General features: G+C 37.4%; 1 protein-coding gene across 1 annotated transcript in view; it reads left to right on the top strand.

Annotated features, from left to right (window-relative positions):
* The first annotated feature begins 769 nt into the window (after positions 1–769).
* The window catches only part of ARHGAP31 (Rho GTPase activating protein 31), a 96816-nt gene continuing 81925 nt past the window's right edge, over positions 770–15660 (top strand). The window contains exon 1 of the mRNA XM_029284725.1: positions 770–869. Coding sequence (XP_029140558.1) covers positions 770–869 — 100 coding nt within the window. The remainder of the gene's footprint in view (positions 870–15660) is intronic.

Genomic DNA, 15660 nt, shown 5'->3' with positions numbered 1-15660 from the left:
ACACACATACATACTTTACTGGCCATATTGCCAAAAAAGTCCATCCTGCCCCCTCCCCTGCTAACTTCCTTTCAGCGTTTCCTGAACTGGATAATCCCAGAATTGGTAAAAGGAGAGGAAAGGGGAGAGTGAGAGAGACTGCATTAAGGAAGAAAGCCAGTTTCTTGTTCTCCTAATATTGTCCAATAGCCCCAAAACAGAGTAAGGGGCTTAAAATGTAAAGCCTCCATAGATTTGCAGCTCTTCATCAATTTTGTATTTTTCTCTTTTTTTCTCTCTCCCTTTTTTACATGTTCATGGAGAAAAATGGATTCGGAGTGTCTGATTTTTTTTCTATGAAAGACCCAGCTTGATTTAATTTGAAGGCCAGCTTCATTTGATTTGTTGGGATGCATCAGCAAGAAAGAACCTCAGCCAAAATCTGATCTCTGTTGCCAGTTTTGCTGGAGACACTGGTTTCTTAACTCCCTCATAGAGAACCATCCTGAACTTGGGCTACAAACTTTATGCTGCTTCCTGCTGGAGATCTCTGTATGTACTGATTGTTCCCTTCTACAACAGCCGTAGTTGTAACAGCTTAACATCTGGTGAAGATTAATGTTGAGGCATCCGGCTGAAAGTTCTTCTGGGCTTTCAATGTTGCTGACCAGAAACGGGACACAAACAACACAAATCTGAGAATAAGAGGGGAGAACTTTTAACTTATTTGGTGTAAAAAGGGGGGTGGGGGGAAGGAAGGAGGGGTAATCCTCTTTTTTGGAATTAACTCATGAAGAACAAGGCAGGCAAGCTGAAACTCAAGAGGAAAGGAGCCACGAACGTCTTTGGCTGTGAGCTGAGTGAATATCTGGAGACTTCTGGACAAGATGGTAATCAAAGACGGTCTCTTTCTTTTTTAATTTTTCTAACAATGGGTCTGCTGTGGTTGTTTAGGGTTTGAAAACCTAGAGGTTACAGCCTCAAAATATGGATTTTGTTTATTTCATGTGCATGTTTTTTTAACCTATTGCCTGGTTCTATCAGTGATCGACCCGCAGTGTGCTTAGTTCTTGTAAATTTATCACTATATGTCAGAGAGAAAGGGGAAAAATTATCCCCAAGACTTGAAGTATATGGAGAAGATGTATTTTATATACACCAAATTGGAAATGGCTTCCTTTTCAAGTTTTGTGTGTGGGTATGTATATTTACGTGTATGCGTGTGCATGTGCTTGTACATGTACGTATGTGTATATGTATATGTACATGTATATTATTGAGAGGGATGTGGGAAAAATGGTTGGGCAAATGTGGGAGAAGCAGCTAGTATTTCCTTTGCATTTTATTAGACACCATGTCCTTGCTTATGATTAATGTTCTCAGATGAACATATGATGTGTCAGACTGTAGGAAATTGAAGTCTTAATCTGTTTTTAAAGTAGTCAAAGGAAGAGAGAAAAGCAGATCCCACACACTCAATGGGCTAGATGATGAGACACAGTGCTGCTGATATTTTTGGAAACTATATATATGATGACAAATGTTTAAAGATTTCTCTGCACTTTTGTGCCATTTGTATCATCCTAAAATTTTGGTTCTTTGATACAAAATGATCTATTAATAATATAATTTCCTTGATATCCAATAATAATGTATATTGTTCTACTGTATTTGTAGAACAAATGCCTCAGAAAGGAAGTGCATTTACTGTATATGAAATAAAGGATATGAGATTGCTGCACAGTGCTATGAGTTGACAAACTGCATTGCTTTGCTCTTGAGTGCTCTCTCAGATACATTTACTTGCGTCTAGTAATTACACAACAAGTGTTATCTCAAGCTGGTCTTCTTACAAAGCTGAATGTATTTTGCAGAAGGGCATAGCATCTATGGACAAGTATGGCTATGTAAATTACACAGAAACCTTGTCACCCCTTCAATATAGCTTTTCTCATTTGATGTTCATTAAGAACTGGAAAGAATAGTAAAGAAGAAACTGCAAAAGAGATCTCAGTTATTTCAGGTCAGGGCACTGCAACTTTTGACTCACCAAATCAAAATAGGCATAGTCAGTCAACTGTGTTAAAGCATACTTAAACCTACTTCTCCATTGTGTTTTTATTGAAATTCTTAATCCATATCCCACAACTGGAAACTTGAGCTAGCTGAGACAACGTATTTAAAATGTGGCACTCAGATTTTAGAACTTTTTATTACATAAAATGTAGCAAATATTCTGTTAAATAGCTTTTCTGTAAATTGTTGGTTTGGTTTGAATTCTTGTTCCCTTGCAATTTAAGGAAAAAAGTTGCCTAATGGTAAAATATTGTATGCACTTTTCCTGGGAAATTAGGTACGGCTAGGAAAAAAATCCCATCTGGACACTGAAAGGGCCACTGTACCAAATGTCAAACAGAAAACAACTTCCTATTAGGGGTGATTAGATTATAAGGATAGTCAATCAAATCTAGTCAATTATTGGAATCAAATATTCAAATTGATTTTGAGATAGTTCATTGAATAAGTTGCCTTTGAAACACTTCAAAAACAGCTGAGGGCAATTTGAGACATGATAGAGTTTCTGATTCAAATGTTGCAACTTTTCTAACATATAGGAACAAAACTGGGGTTTGGTTTTAAGTAGTGGTACAATCTTGGCAATGAGTTTCATTGTCGCTAAACAATTTGCCTATTAGAAGAGTGCTGCAGTCCTGCTATTATTTCATTGTTCTGCTATATAGTAATTTGTTTAGGCAGATTCTCTAGAAAAGAAAAGAGATCCAGATTTATCCAGTTGCCTTTTTTTTAAACTAAAAAGGTAAAGGTTTTCCCTGTCCAGTTGTGTCTGACTCTAGGGCAGGGGTAGTCAACCTTGGCTCTTTTATGACTCGTGGACTTCAACTCCCAGAATTCCTGAGCCAGCTAAGCTGGCTCAGGAATTCTGGGAATTGAAGTCCACGAGTCATAAAAGAGCCAAGGTTGACTACCCCTGATCTAGGGTGGGGTGCTCATCTCTGTTTCTTGACTGAGGGAACCAGCATTATCTGAAGACATTTTCCATTGGCTATATGCCAAAGGCACATGGAACACTGTTACCTTCCTGCTGAAGTGGTTAATTCATCTACTCACATTTGCATACTTTCAAACTGCCAGGTGGGCAGGAGCTGGAGCAAGGAATGGGAGCTCATCCTGTTGAACAGCACTTGGATCTCAAACCTAGGCTGTCAGTATTCCAGCTGCTGAGCCATCATTTGCTCTTATATGAACTTTTATCTTTTCCCTGATCCATAGCCATATATTCTTATAATTAACTTACCATTTGTTCGGCTGAATATAAGGATAGTTCAGTTATCTAATCCAGGGCTTTTCAACCAGTAGTACGGGTACCACCTGTGGTACATTGGCACCTGGCAGGTGGTACACGACCATTCTAGAAAAGTGGTAACGGGGGAGGGGAATGAGCTGAACTGGTGGCAGCACTGCACAAGCCTGAGCGAGAGATGGTTGGAGCTGCAGGGCTGTCAGGGCTCAGCGGAAGCACCAGGATCAGCGCCAGGCTCCAGCTGGAGCTCAGCGCTGATCCTGGCGCTTCTGCTGAGCCCAGAAGAAGCGCCGATCAGCTGGAATGTTGCAGCATCTCCAGGGTCTTGTGATTTACATTCAGATGCTTGGCAACTGATTCATATTTATGACGGTCACAGTGTCCCAGGGTCATGTGAAGTGACCAAAACCTCTTGCAACCACCCAGCAGACGGGGGGAATAAAAAACAAAAAAAAACCACCTTGTTGCCAATCCTCAACAGAAATGCTCACAACAATGAAAACCTCGGACAGGAGGAAGAGTGCCACTGAGCGGGCAGGCAGGTGTCTTGCTCGGCTGTGGGTTGGGGGGCACTTTTTTCAGTGCCATTGTAACTTCGAACAGTCACTAAGCGAAATGTTGTAAGTCGAGGACTACCTGTACTTTATCACTTTTTTTCTTTTTTGGGGGGGGGGTCATCAAGTTTTTGACACCTTGCTAGGCGACTGGTGGTACTCGGATGTTGCCATATCCTAAAAGTGGTACAATGGGTGAAAAGGTTGAAAAGCCCTGATCTAATCTGACTGTTGTATTCAAGTCTCCTATTTATTTTCTTTCCCTTTTATTCTCTCCCCTACACCCCAAATGAAAAACAAACAAACAACAAAATTTTAAAAAACCAAAACAAGAAAAAGCTTTGATCATGTACTGAATGAGCCTTCCTTGCATGAATGGGCATAAAATAGTGTGCCTGCTGCTAACTATGCATCCCAAAGACTATGTACCATGATATTGTATGTTATATATTTATATATACAGTAGTACATTATGTATACAATAGTGGTTATGCATCCACAAACTTTTCTTCTATTGTTGAACAAGCAATACATAATGTGTCATTTTCTGAAGAGCTCATTTTGCCATGCCAATGAACCTGCCAGCTCAGAAAAGCAAGCAGAGAATGGTGGATTCATTCAATAAGAACTTCCTTTGAAAACAGTTTTTGAATGTATTTATTATAAATTGGAAAAAAATACTTTCTGTATTAATTAAGTACAACTTCTTGGAAGCTGAAAAACTTCCTGAAAAGTTCAGAAACTGCTGGTTTTTTTGCATACTTATTTCTGTATAGATCCATTCTGTCCCAAACGCTGCAATTGTAGGTATTTGATGTGTCACCATTACAGCCTATGACAGAAACTCTTATTGGATTGTTTATCAGTGAGCTAAACCTTAGAAGGTTCCACCTATTAATACTGGAATGGAATATCTTGGCTATAATTTGGTTTGGAAAAAAGTTGAGTTTGACTTGAGGAAAGTTTTGAATTGAATCTTGTTGCATTCAAGATGGATCTGGGCTGATTCACAACATCTACAGTATTTCCTTATGTTTTAGTGAATATATTTTCTACCTAGTTTTCTGTTTTAATTATTTGCTTGCAATTTTATTTGTAATGGTTGCCATCTTTGGGATCATATACCCTTAATCAGCAGTCCCCAAACTTTGTGGTTTTGAGATCAACAACAGTGGCAGCGGTGTGTGTGTGTGTGTGTAGGGGATGGTTTTGTATGCGCAACTTAATCCTGCGCATGCACAAATGGAGCTTTGTGTGGTCCCCCACTGCTTGAGGGGCCAGTTCCCAATGGGCCACAGACCGGTAGTGGTCTGCAGATTGGGGATTGGGGACCCCTGATCTTAATAACAAAAAAGCATGAATTTTATTCTGTGTGACATTTTCTTCCTCTTTTTCCCCCAATCCCAAATAGTCACCATAGAGCTTACTAAACCTCTAATGAAACATTAAATGGTTCATTATTAAGGTGTATTTGGCCTGGTATATCACAAGCTGTGCTGCTTTGCTTTTGTTTTGTTGCAGTTAAGGTTCACACACACATATACACAGAATTCAATCCTTTATTTATTAAGAAGACAGATACAAGGAGGCATTGTATTTCTTCCATGAGTGGGCACTTTTCCCCCAGTGATTTGCTTCTTTGCTGAATGATTCAGTCTAGCAGCATAGGTCAAGTGAGGGGATTAAAATGAGTGAAATGTTGTTTGTTGTTTATTGAATGGCACATCCCATTGGTTACCACCATGGGATCCTCTAATAAAAAGTTGTATGGTTACAGGAACCATTAGGAGGATGAGAGGTCAAATAGTGTAGGTTCAATCTTAAAAATAATAGCAGAAGAGATATGGGAGTTTTGATCCCTTTTTTTTAGGACAGCTCAAAGACCTGGAATAATATTAACACCAAATTTATCCCTAGGTAGCTGTGATGGCCAACATATATTGAAATATCACAGTTATGAGCCTTGCAGCTGTCCAAAACTTTTGATTGGAATCTTTGAGCTGAATTTATGGAAAACCATAAATTTATGGAAGAGAAGGACTCTTATTCAAATATTTTCAAATAATTAGAATCATATAATAATATTTAAATAAGCTATTTTCTATCTCTGAGTGAATGACTTGATCTGTGAAGCAAAGAGACTGAACACTATAATAATTGGTAAAAACGATTTGGGATTCCTTTAAGATCTAGCCTCTTTAGTGAGAATTCAGCCGTAATATATGGGATAAGACCTCTTCCTTGATTAAGCATTCAGATATGGGACTAAATGGAAAATGATGTACTTTTTGTTCCTCTGCCACTGTAATTTGGATTAATCAAGAAAGTGGATATTTATATACCCCTGGATCATAAGTTGCCAAACCATTTATAGATTATATTACCTTTATTAAAACAATTAAAATTACACACAAGAGTCAGGAATTATATCAGGCAAAATATTATAGAAACCAGGAGATTGGGGAAGAAGCAATAAAAAAGTTTATCTATGTTGGCTAATCCTAATAGCATTTTCACCTATATTTTTCCTCATGAACCAACAGGATTTTAATTGGATTTTTATATTAGTTGTGTTCAGCTTTATTCTATCTGAACAACTGAAATAAAATTCTATCTGTGATAATCCAAAATTCTAGTTGTTACAGTTTTAATAAGGCCAGCTCCACAGCTGAAATCATGGCCTGCTTTAAAGGGAAAGTCTAGATGTAGTTACAGGAAGTGGTTTGGCAATTCAGTGAAGCCTCCCCCACCCCCACTCTGGGTCAATTCTTAACAGTTACCTTTGGCTTATGCAAGAGGGAAAGGAGGGTGTTCTTTGTGCTCCTAAAACTGCTTATTTTCTGATTTGCTCTCAGACTAACCTTTTGCTTTGTTGCCACAGAAGAACAAGAATATTTCTTTTTCATTGGGTGCCTCTGAAAAACAAAGATGAAACTGCTGGAGCCAACAGTTTGGAGCAAAACAAAATGCATTTCTTATGGCCAGGTAGTTGGCAGACGAAAGAGACACAATGTCAGGCTTGTTGAGACACTTGGAATAACTCAATAAAATATACTTAGATGAATCATGATTTGATTGGTTCGTTAGGTTATTGAAAACTCCTAGCAATCCCTGAATCAAGATGAAACGTATTTGCTTTACTACTGCCATTTGGGCCTTTTATGACAATAGTATGCTTCGCCTTTAGATGAAGTTAAATTAGAGACAGGTAGCTTGATGTTCATCATACCCTATATATACCATGATGTTCATCATACCCTATATATATATATATATATATATATATATATATATATATATATATATATATATATATATATATATATNTTAAATTATAACATCTATCCCATTGCAATTCTATGAGTCCATATTATCATGATTTTATTATGGTTGTACCCTATATATATATATATATATATATATATATATGACTGATAGCACTTAAAAAAGTGAGAACACCAGGAGAATTATGAAACCATAAAAAGGTTTAATAAATATAAAACGCCGAGCTTTCGCCGGGTCCTCCTGATGAAGCCGGGAGGACCCGGCGAAAGCTCGGCGTTTTATATTTATTAAACCTTTTTATGGTTTCATAATTCTCCTGGTGTTCTCACTTTTTTAAGTGCTATCAGTCATATATATATATATATATATATATATATATAGGGTACAACCATAATAAAATCATGATAATATGGACTCATAGAATTGCAATGGGATAGATGTTATAATTTAATATCTAAGGAAGCTAACCAGCTAACTAGCTAACTGTTTCTGGTATGGCTGCCATGAGATCATTCCAAGTACCTTGAAAGTTCCTGAGGACAGATTCTCAAACTGTGCCATAGTCAGGATCATGGAAATCATAATATGAAATATCTGGATTCCATAATATGAAATATCTGGATTGCATCTCAGATCTGGATGATAATTCAATTCACTTTTTGCATTTCTCTCATCTATACAGTACTGACTGTTTTAGCTGTGAAGAGACCACTTTTTGCCTTCAAGGGACCCATACAGTACTGGACATTACTTATATAAAACTTTTTGCTCCTACACTCTCACTGCAGCTGAGATTTTTTTTTTTTGCTTGCTTGCTTGCTTCCTGGCATATTAATATCATGGAAACTGCTGGTTTTCTGCTAGTGCCTGTTTATACAAAAAACAGAAATCAAAAGACTCCTTGTAGTGAAGAAACTAGAATGTCACAAGACCTTGCAGAAAAAAGTTGATTTCTTGCCAGGGTCAGTAATCATAGAGTATATTCAATTCATAATTTATAATGACAAGTAGAATTCTCTACTATGTAAATTGTATTATCACAGAGCCATCAAATTATTATTATTTTTTTTAAAAAAAATCTTAATGGAGGTAATTGCAACACCAATGCATAGAAAACAAGAAAAAAGAGAGAATAGGTAGGAAAGTTGTGAGCACTTCCAGTGGGCTGCACCAAGAAACTTGAAGAACATACTGCATTGCATTGTATTTAGATTTCTGTGTTTGTGTGTCCTATAAAATTAACCCATAGCTTGAAGAAACCTTTGCTGGAAGAAAAATGTCATTGAATTCATGCATTTATTTTATGTACCTTTTTATAATTATACCAGTGACAGGTATGGACTTTGGTGATACAAATCAAACAAATGAAGAAGCAATGAATGAGAGAGATGGTGTGAAAGAAAAAAGGAGAATGGGGCAAATTCTAGAAAATCTAAAACACTTTTAGAAATGGATATATTTTTCTCCATTTGTTTCTCTTTGCTTGATGCTATGCCCTGCTTGTGTCTATCCACAGGACCAACACATCCTGGCAACATCCATTTTTGCTATATCCTCATAACATTACTTTTATCCCCAGCTCATGAGTGAAAATCACTGTTAGCTGTACAATAAAACCTCAGTTTAGTGGACCAAGAAGTACTTCCATTGAATATACACTGATTATGAAATTCTGTTATTCACTTCAATTTATTTCATTTACAGAATGACATCATCACACAACTATATACATTGATATAAATGAAAGTAAATTAATACAAATAAAATAAATTTAATACTCTCCTTCTCTTTAAGTAGTCCACTATGGATAGAGAAAAAAAATTGTCCAGAGATTTCCTAGACAATCTTTGGACAATTTGTTTTTCTGCTGCATGCAAATCTTCTAAATAGGGTCCCTAAGCTCTAACTTCTTTTGAACTGAGAATAGAAATAATGGGGCAGAACAGTCATTGGGAATAAGGATAGTGAAATTTATGAATTTGGTTTTCTGTTGACTTTGGTATTGGAGAAAGACCCATAGGATGTGGTTTTCATGATGATACTGTATGCTTAAGAGTATTTTAGGAGCTTATATTTGAAGAGTAGTTATGGGTATTTTGTAATAAGATTAAAGTCTTTTTTGCTCCTGGTGAACTGAAAGTGAATATGTTGAAAGGTGCAGGTTACTAATCACAGGTTTGTTTTACACATTCCCACTATAATATGCCAAGAAAGATTCTGTGCGTCTCAAATACACCTCAGTTATCCATGTATCTCAATCACAAAGAAAAAACCCCCCTCTCATTCTTTGTAGCTATTAGCAGAAGTGTCACGAGCGGAAGTATTCTTTCCTTTTCCTCACAATGTTTGAAACCAGCTAAATTCCTATGCTGAGAGGCTTCCTCAAAATTTGAAGATTTTTTTTTGTATGGTATCTAAAATTGGGTAAGTCATGATGAAAACCTCACAAGAGGAAATTTCTCAGACTAATTGCAACTCTAGTGGTTGCACACATGCTATATTTTGCAACCTCGAGACATATAAATGACTCCTTTGTTCCATGGTTTTATTTTTGTTTAACCCTGATGTATATAGAGTAGAATTTCTTGTTATGAAATACACATTGGAAAATTCATATTTTCTTCAGTCTATTTATAATTTCTTAATCAAAAGAAATTGCTTTTATAGCTACCTTCCCTAATCTGATGCCCTTCAAATACATTTGTCTGTAATTTTCCCATAATTTCCAACAAATTAAATATAGTAGCTTTACAGGTAATCCTAGTTCAGCTACCACTCATTCATTGACTGTTCAAAATTCCAACTGCTGAATGAGAAGAGATGACTGTTCCTTGTAGTTGCAGCCATTGCAGCATCTCCACACTCACCTGATTATGTCAAGCTTGGCAACTGGCTCACAAAAACAAAGGTTGCAGCACCTGGCAGCCATTTGTGACCTTCCTGGCTTCTGTCAATGGAGAAGCTGCAGGAGATCACAATGGCAATTATGTGATCACGGGATACTCTTCTTTTTTATTTCTATTTTTGTTAATGGGTTGTTGCATTTAATTTTTTAAGTGTATTTTTGCCTCTTGTCTGTGTTTTCTATATTTACTAAATTTACATTAAAAGTTTGAGTGATAGGATGGTGTTTGAGCAACAATGATGTATCTCATTCCTGTTTATAACTGTTCAGAAATCTCACAATATTCTTCTTGAAGTTGTATCACATGTAGATTTACTTATGAATATGTTCCCATTCTGTGGTTCTGGGATTCCACAGACAATTCATACTGGGGTAAATCTAAAATAGTATAATGAAATGGTCTGTGTGTCTGTTAAAAATAAGAGCAAAGTTACAAAGAAAATGGAGCATTGGCCAGAGCTTAAAGTTGCCAAAAGGGATCTAGAACAGGGGTGTCAAACTTGCAATGTCGCATGACGTGTCGCGACATATCGCGACTTTTTGCCATTGCTGGCAATGAGGTGGGCGTGGTTTTGCTATGATGTATTCGGCCTGTGAGCCGGCAGTTTGACACCCCTGATCTAGAATATTTGATAGATCACAGGTGAGATACAAGGCAACAAGGTTACACATTCTTCTAATACGGAGACAAGCTTTTATTTTATTAGTTTCAATCAGTTTATTAGTTTCATTGCACTCAGCTATATGAAATTTTCAGAAAGTTCTGAAATTTGTGTTGTGATTTTTCAAGACAGAATTGTTTATATAACATTTAAAATAACCAATTAATTATTTTTTTAAAAAATATAAGATTCAGGATTTTAAAAATAGTAAATACACTAGGAATATGGTTTTGATCTATTTTAACCTATCATGGTCTGAAACCAATGATTATGCACAGACACCAAACTTTTATCTTTCTCAGCTACAGCTATCTTGCTATTATGGAAAGAAAAATTAATATTTCAATAAGTTCTACCTTTGGTCTCCAGGTGGGGCTGGAAGTTGCTTCCTGTAGGTGGAGCAACACTGAGTTAAATAGAGCAACTTGGCAACTACTTGTGTTTCATGACTTCCTGTGTGAGCACATAATGAAAGTGGTCAAGCTGTCTTTTTTAGAGATGCAGTAACAATAACAGATTGTACTGCCACTCTAGGATCTTATCCAGGTATCCAGCAGTTTTTTCCTTGAACTTCCTTTAGGAAAACACAAAATTAGACATCAAGCACATAGAAGAAGGAAACTGGGTTTTCATATTGTTTGCTGCATGATTTGTATTTTTTTTCTTTGTTCTGCTGAACAGTGATACTTTCTTTGGACTCTGCTGATTTGAAAAGAAGCTCTTTTTGAGCCAAATCCCAAATCTGCTGTCCAGATGTGAATTCAATTCTCTGCATTATTATTTTTTCCTCCTTTTCTGCTCACTTCTATTGGCATATACTTTTACAACAGGATCATGTGTTCTTCTCTGGATATGTATGAATGAAGGAGGATACATTTTCCACTAACTGTCATACAGTTTTGGCTTGAGAAAACTAAAGCCCATCATAAATAAACTTAGTGATTAGCCAGCTAGAATGGTGCAGCTAGTTATCTATCAGTGATCAGAAAGTTTCTATTTCAGAAAACTCAAGGATACCCTGGCTGATTGATTGTCTGAGAAGACCTCAACATTTAAGTTTTGAGAGTATTCAGAGCTTTAAGAAGAAGTTGTTGGGTTAGCCCATTCAAGCAACTCCCAGAAGTCACTCATTGTGTGTGAGTTACAAAGCATCAGTATCTGTGTTCATCTTCATCCAGACACTCCTTAATACTCTGTTTGCCTTTGTTGTCTCTCTGTGTAGGATGGCGCTTTTCCAAAACACTGGACTACTGTCACCCATGTTTTTATTTAATCAGAAAGCTTATGTGATGTTTCAGGGTTTATAAGCTTATTCATTAATAAAGTAATGCTGGAGGCTGATACATAGCTTTACAGCATGCTTTATGTTATTTAATGAAATAGGGATTTTTTTTTTTAAAAAAAGTCAAATTTTAGGTGGAGTAGGGAGACTGGAGGGCATCAAGAAAGGTATCTGTGGGCATACTGATTTGTGGGGGGAAAAAAGCCCCAGAATAAATTATCAAACCATCTTCTTGTGCTTCAACTACTTTACATTCTAGAGCCAGTGGTGAGATTCAGCCGGTTCGCACCACTTCGGCAGAACGGACTTCCGGAAACAGCATCCACACAGAGAACCAGTTGTTCACATATTTGAATCCCACCACTGTCTAGAGCCAACTACCAGAGTATAGCTGGGGAAAAGCAAAATGCTCCTCACAACCAATCTTGGTCCCTACTTATATTCTTATTTCTATATCAACCTGTCACCAGTTTAAATGTGAATATGATAGTTCATCTGGAACTCTAAGACTACAGAATTGAATAATCTCAGGGTTGTTATATCTCCTTCCACATCCATAGTACAGAGGCTAAAGTATTGAGTATGTAGTATAGGCCCGTGGTGGCGAACCTATGGCACAGGTGCCACAGGTGGCACGCAGAGCCCTTTCTGTGGGCACACGCGCCGTCACCCCAGTCCTAGGCCTTCAGCTGGATTTTATAAAACCTTTTTGCTTTAGGCCTCTGCCTCTGCCATGTGCAAAAAAAAAAAAAGGTTCAATCACGCAATCAATTTCAACTTCTCGCAGGAAAAAAAAAAGATCTTGCAAAGTTGGAATTGATTGATTGAACTTTTTAGTCCCACTCAGTCTGCCGTTACCACCGCAGCCATGCCCACTCAATGGGCCACACCCACCCAATGGGCCACGCCCACCCCGCACCCAACAATACATAAGTGGGTTTGGGGTTGCAGTTTGGGCACTCGGTCTCTAAAAGGTTCTCCATCACTGGTGTAGGCTGAAGTTATAAGAATAGCTACAGTATAGTATTGTGGTGGGATCGCAGTAGCTCATGTGGTTAGGACACTGATTCAGAAGACCACTGAGTGGTCGACAGCTCAGCAGTTCAAAATCTGAGAGCGAATTGTGTGATGGAATGAGCTCTTGTCAATTTGTCCCAGCTCCTGCCAACTTAGCAGTTCAAAAGCATGCAAATGCAAGTAGATAAATAGGTATCATTTTGGTGGGAAAATAACAGAGACATGAAAAGAGCCCCTCAGGCAGTGGTGAGATTCTGCCGGTTTGCACCACTTCGGCAGAACCGGTAGCTAATTTTTTGTTGCCCAGGCCCAGAATGGACTTCCAGAAGTGGCATCCACACAGAGAACTGGTTGTTCACATATTTGAATCCCACCACTGCCCTCAGGCATCCCCTGGCAACAGTGATGTCATCAACTAATCCTTTCAAACTGGAAGCGCCTTGGTAGATGCTTCAGCCACAAATGTATTAAGGACCACGGAGTTAAAGTACCTTTGCTGCACAGCCAATGCTATTATACAATTCTGAGACACCAAAGCCATTGTGAGTGTTGAGGGGGGTCTTAAAGAGTCTTAAAGCCTATTTATTGACCCAGGTTTTTCAGAGTTTGGGAGGTATTTAGCAGTTAGCTATTATGTTAATTTTTAGAATATGATTTTTAAATGGTTTTATGATGTTATTTAGGTATGTGTGTATTTCTAAGGCACGTAGAACCTTTGGTGTATGTAGGATATACATCAATCAATCAATCAATCAATCAGTCATGTCCATTGTTGAGAATTGTGGGAGATGGTCTACATGTCTGTGGCATTGTGATTGGGAAAAAAAATAATGCAAGCTTTTGTGTTGTTTTTTTAAATGTAAAAGTGAAGAAATTTTCTACACATTTTGCATTCTGCTGGATCTGCAAGATGCACTCTTTCCATGCCTCTGCTCAGTCAATTTTGCTCCTCGGTTGGTTGATCTCGTGCTCCCTTCCTCATTAACGTGAAATGCTACGTAGTAAGGAAAGTGCATAGGCAAGCCAGTTTTTATTTACAGAACATAGCAAAAGTCAAAGAGCTGCTTCTACTGAAATCAGTATTATGCCGTAGATGTACTTGCAGTGGGTGTTGGCCCAAAATATATCCGAAGGTTTATCTGTGTGGGTTTTTAATAGACCAAAATCATGCAGCTAAGGATTTGAAGGCTCTGGAGGCCTTTTGGCTCTCAGACCATGCTTGCATTTGATGCTGAGCTCTCTGTGGTTCATATTCACAATTAGATATGTCTCAATAAAGAGTCTCTGAGTGTGGTACAGGATATGATCATGGATGTACTTTGATATTTGAATAGCAATAGCCTATTTGCTAATCTGAAAGTGAAACATACAATGTCTTATCAAGTCTGAAATCTGATACCATTTATTTATCAAATTTATAATACCACCACCTCAACTCTATAACAGGGCAGCCTGCTTTTAAATGTTAGATAACAATGGAATAAAGGATGGTGTGTATTATAAAGAATAAATAAATAATAATCAAACTAACATGTAAAGTCATATAAGCAGTTTGCCCCTCGCCGTGAGGAAAAAGCCAAGATTTTGAAGACTTTTTAAAACACAGCTGGGTTTGGGAGCCATACAGATCTGGGGAAGATGCTATACGAGAAGGCAAGGGCTCTTTTCCATGATCACCGACTGACTGAAGGAGATAAATACTTCTAGTGCATGCCTGTGTATCCTTCTTGCCTGACCACAGATAGTTAATGAGGTCTGATTTCTATTGTAATGGATTCTGAAGCTATAAAAGTAGAGAGGCTTTTCAGTCATATCATATTTCAACTTCCAATATCCTTTGGCTATTTAGTGCATATTTTGATACACTATTTCATTTCAAAATATACGGTTTGAAATTCAAAACTTCTATCCCCTCCAAGAAACACTGCCACCCCTCTTAAAAACAAACAAACAAACCAATGTGCTGATCTCACTCCCAAATCACGGCTTTGTTTAACAAATGCATAAGTTCTAATTAGATGTGTCAAATGTTTTTTTTTAAAAAAAAATCTGTTCAAAAATGAAAACTGAAGGCAAAAGGAAATGTGGTAGATTATCCAGCTAAACTTCCAGCTTGAGAACTCTGGGACTAGATTTACTCAGTATTCTATTTAACTGTGGTTTCTTGACTAAACCTTAATTGTTGGGAAAACACGGTGCATTCAGTTATAAATCATGGGTTATAAAGTACAGTGATTGAATTTATACAATATGTTTAATGAAAACTGAATAAACTACCTTAAGGCCTAATGTGATGTGTGAACACAGCCTGTTTTTCTGATGCTCGGCCTTTCGTTCTTTCCCATAGAAACATTGCTTGTCCCCTGAGAAAGCAGCACCAGAATGCAATCAGACAGATGGCTCCTAGTGTTACTAATTAAAGGCACTTTTCACAACAGACTATTTTGTAGAAGAATATAGGAAATAAGAAATAGGAAAAAGAAAATGTAAAGTAAGAAAGAAGTAAAAAGTAAAGGAGTCCCTATGGGTTTTATTCCATTAGTCATAACTGACTTTAGGGGGTGGTGCTCATCTCTGTTTTTTGAACCAGTACTGTCTGAAGACGTTTCCGCTGTCATGTGGCCAGCATGACATCACATTGCAGTGCAAAGTGT

Source organism: Protobothrops mucrosquamatus, unplaced genomic scaffold, assembly GCF_001527695.2.
Source record: "Protobothrops mucrosquamatus isolate PMUCROS unplaced genomic scaffold, P.Mucros_1.0 scaffold869, whole genome shotgun sequence".
Lineage (NCBI taxonomy): Eukaryota > Metazoa > Chordata > Lepidosauria > Squamata > Viperidae > Protobothrops > Protobothrops mucrosquamatus.
Note: the sequence above shows the minus strand (reverse complement) of the source record. Positions and strands in the feature narration are given on the sequence as shown.